The 2,123-nt window shown below is 68.9% G+C and overlaps 1 protein-coding gene across 1 annotated transcript; it reads left to right on the top strand.

Annotated features, from left to right (window-relative positions):
- Positions 1-308: 308 nt before the first annotated feature.
- On the top strand, positions 309-2,123 carry FBXO46 (F-box protein 46). Its single transcript, XM_006901242.1, has one exon. It carries the CDS (start codon positions 309-311, stop codon positions 2,121-2,123), a length of 1,815 nt encoding a protein of 604 aa, XP_006901304.1.

Below are 2,123 nucleotides of genomic sequence, written 5' to 3'. Positions count from 1 at the left end.
AAGTAAAGGCAGCTGGGTAGTTGCAATAGGGCTGTGGCCTTGGTACAGTCCACCATCTAGGGTTCTGTTCTCCGTTAAAGAGTAAGTCCCATGGCCTTCTCAGGCTTCTGTTTGCTCCGTGGGGCAAGAACAGAACTCCTTGAGGGTCTCGGACTGTCCTGTTGGGAGAAGTTGAGGACAGAGTGGACATAAGAAACAAGTCCCTAATCTTGTCTTCCCTGCCTGCAGGTGGCCGGTGGAGCCCCCCACCACCATCCAGCTCCTGCGATGCGGTGAACCCCAGCCTGTGACTCCACCCCTCCCCCACCATGGACCGTGGCAGCCTCCTGCCCTTCCAGCTATGGTGCCCCCGCCCCTTTGGAACCTACTCACAGAACCAGCCTCGCCCGCCCTCCGCTGCCCTCAAGCCGTCGGCCTGCCCAGAGCCGGGCAGTGGAGCAGAACCGGACCACGAGCCTGCCCACTCAGAGAACACGCCCCCCGCCCTGGCCCCGGAGACCCCGGCCCCCCAGCCCGCCCCGCTCCTCTCTGCGGCAGCCGCAGGGGACGAGGGACGAGTGTTGCTGGACACGTGGTACGTGATCAAGCCCGGGAACACGAAAGAGAAGGTGGCCTTCTTTGTGGCCCACCAGTGCGGCGGGGGCAGCCGGGCTAGCTCCATGAAGGTCAAGGGCCACTGGGGGAGTGACAGCTCCAAGGCCAAGCGGCGGAGACGCTGCCTGGAGCCCACCAAAGCCCCGCTGGACCCTGGGGGCCGCGAGGGTCTCCCTGCTGCCGAAGGGACCCCAGGCTCAGCCGGCGAGGACATGGATCTGCTCTCGGTGGCCGAGATGGTGGCCCTGGTGGAGCAGCGAGCCGCCCTGGCGCTGCAGAGCTACCCCCGTCCAGGTGCCCCGGCGCCGGTGGTCTTTGTGGCCGCTGAGCAGGGAGGGCCGGCCAAGGGGCTGGGGTCCGAGCGGCGGCCTGGAGGTGGTGGCGGGGACTGCAGTCGGGTGGCCGAGGCAGTGGCCCACTTTGAGGCCCAACGGGACAGTCCTCCGGCCAAGGGTCTCCGCAAGGAGGAGCGGCCTGGCCCGGGCCCCGGCGAGGTGCGCATCGCCTTCCGCATCTCCAACGGCCGCGAGCCCCGGGCCCCGGACGGCGGCTTGGCCAGCGGGGCCGGGGGCCGGCCAGGCTGCACATACCCCAGCAGTCCGGGCCCTGGAGCCCGGGCCAAGGACAAGATCACCTGCGACCTGTACCAGCTCATCAGCCCCTCGAGGGACGCCCTCCCCAGCAACGTGGAGTTCCTGCTGGCCAGGGCGGATGAGGCCAGCGAGGAGACTCCGGCCCCGGTCCGGCCTGAGGACACGCCCCCCGCGCCCCCGCCGCCCCCCGCGCGGGACTGCGGGGCCTCGGGCTTCCATGTGGACGTGGTGGTGACCGGCGTGGTGGACGAGTGCATCTTCTTCGGCAAGGACGGCACCAAGAACGTGAAGGAGGAGACGGTGTGCCTGACAGTCAGCCCCGAGGAGCCGCCCCCTCCCGGCCAGCTCTTCTTCCTGCAGACCCGGGGACCGGATGGGCCTCCCGAGCCACCCCCCAGCGACGCGCCGGCCACCGTGCCGGGCCCGGAGGACTCGGAGGGGACGGCAGACACCTCGCTGTGCCGCCTCTACCGCCACGTGTCGCACGATTTCCTGGAGATCCGCTTCAAGATCCAGCGGCTGCTGGAGCCGCGGCAGTACATGCTGCAGCTGCCGGAGCACGTGCTGGTCAAGATCTTCAGCTTCCTGCCCACCCGGGCCCTGGCGGCCCTCAAGTGCACCTGCCACCACTTCAAGGGCATCATCGAGGCATTCGGCGTGCGCGCCACCGACTCGCGCTGGAGCCGAGACCCCCTGTACCGTGACGACCCCTGCAAGCAGTGCCGCAAGCGGTACGAGAAGGGCGATGTGTCACTGTGCCGCTGGCACCCCAAACCCTACCACCATGACCTGCCTTACGGACGCTCCTACTGGATGTGCTGCCGCAGGGCTGACCGCGAGACGCCGGGCTGTCGCCTGGGCCTGCACGACAATAACTGGGTGCTGCCCTGCAACGGGCCGGGTGGGGGCCGGGCGGGCCGCGAGGAGGGCAGGTGA

Source organism: Elephantulus edwardii, unplaced genomic scaffold (genome assembly GCF_000299155.1).
Source record: "Elephantulus edwardii isolate Elephantulus edwardi_28Jun2011 unplaced genomic scaffold, EleEdw1.0 scaffold00315, whole genome shotgun sequence".
Classification (NCBI taxonomy): Eukaryota; Metazoa; Chordata; class Mammalia; order Macroscelidea; family Macroscelididae; genus Elephantulus; species Elephantulus edwardii.
This window is presented reverse-complemented; position numbering and strand designations above follow the sequence as displayed.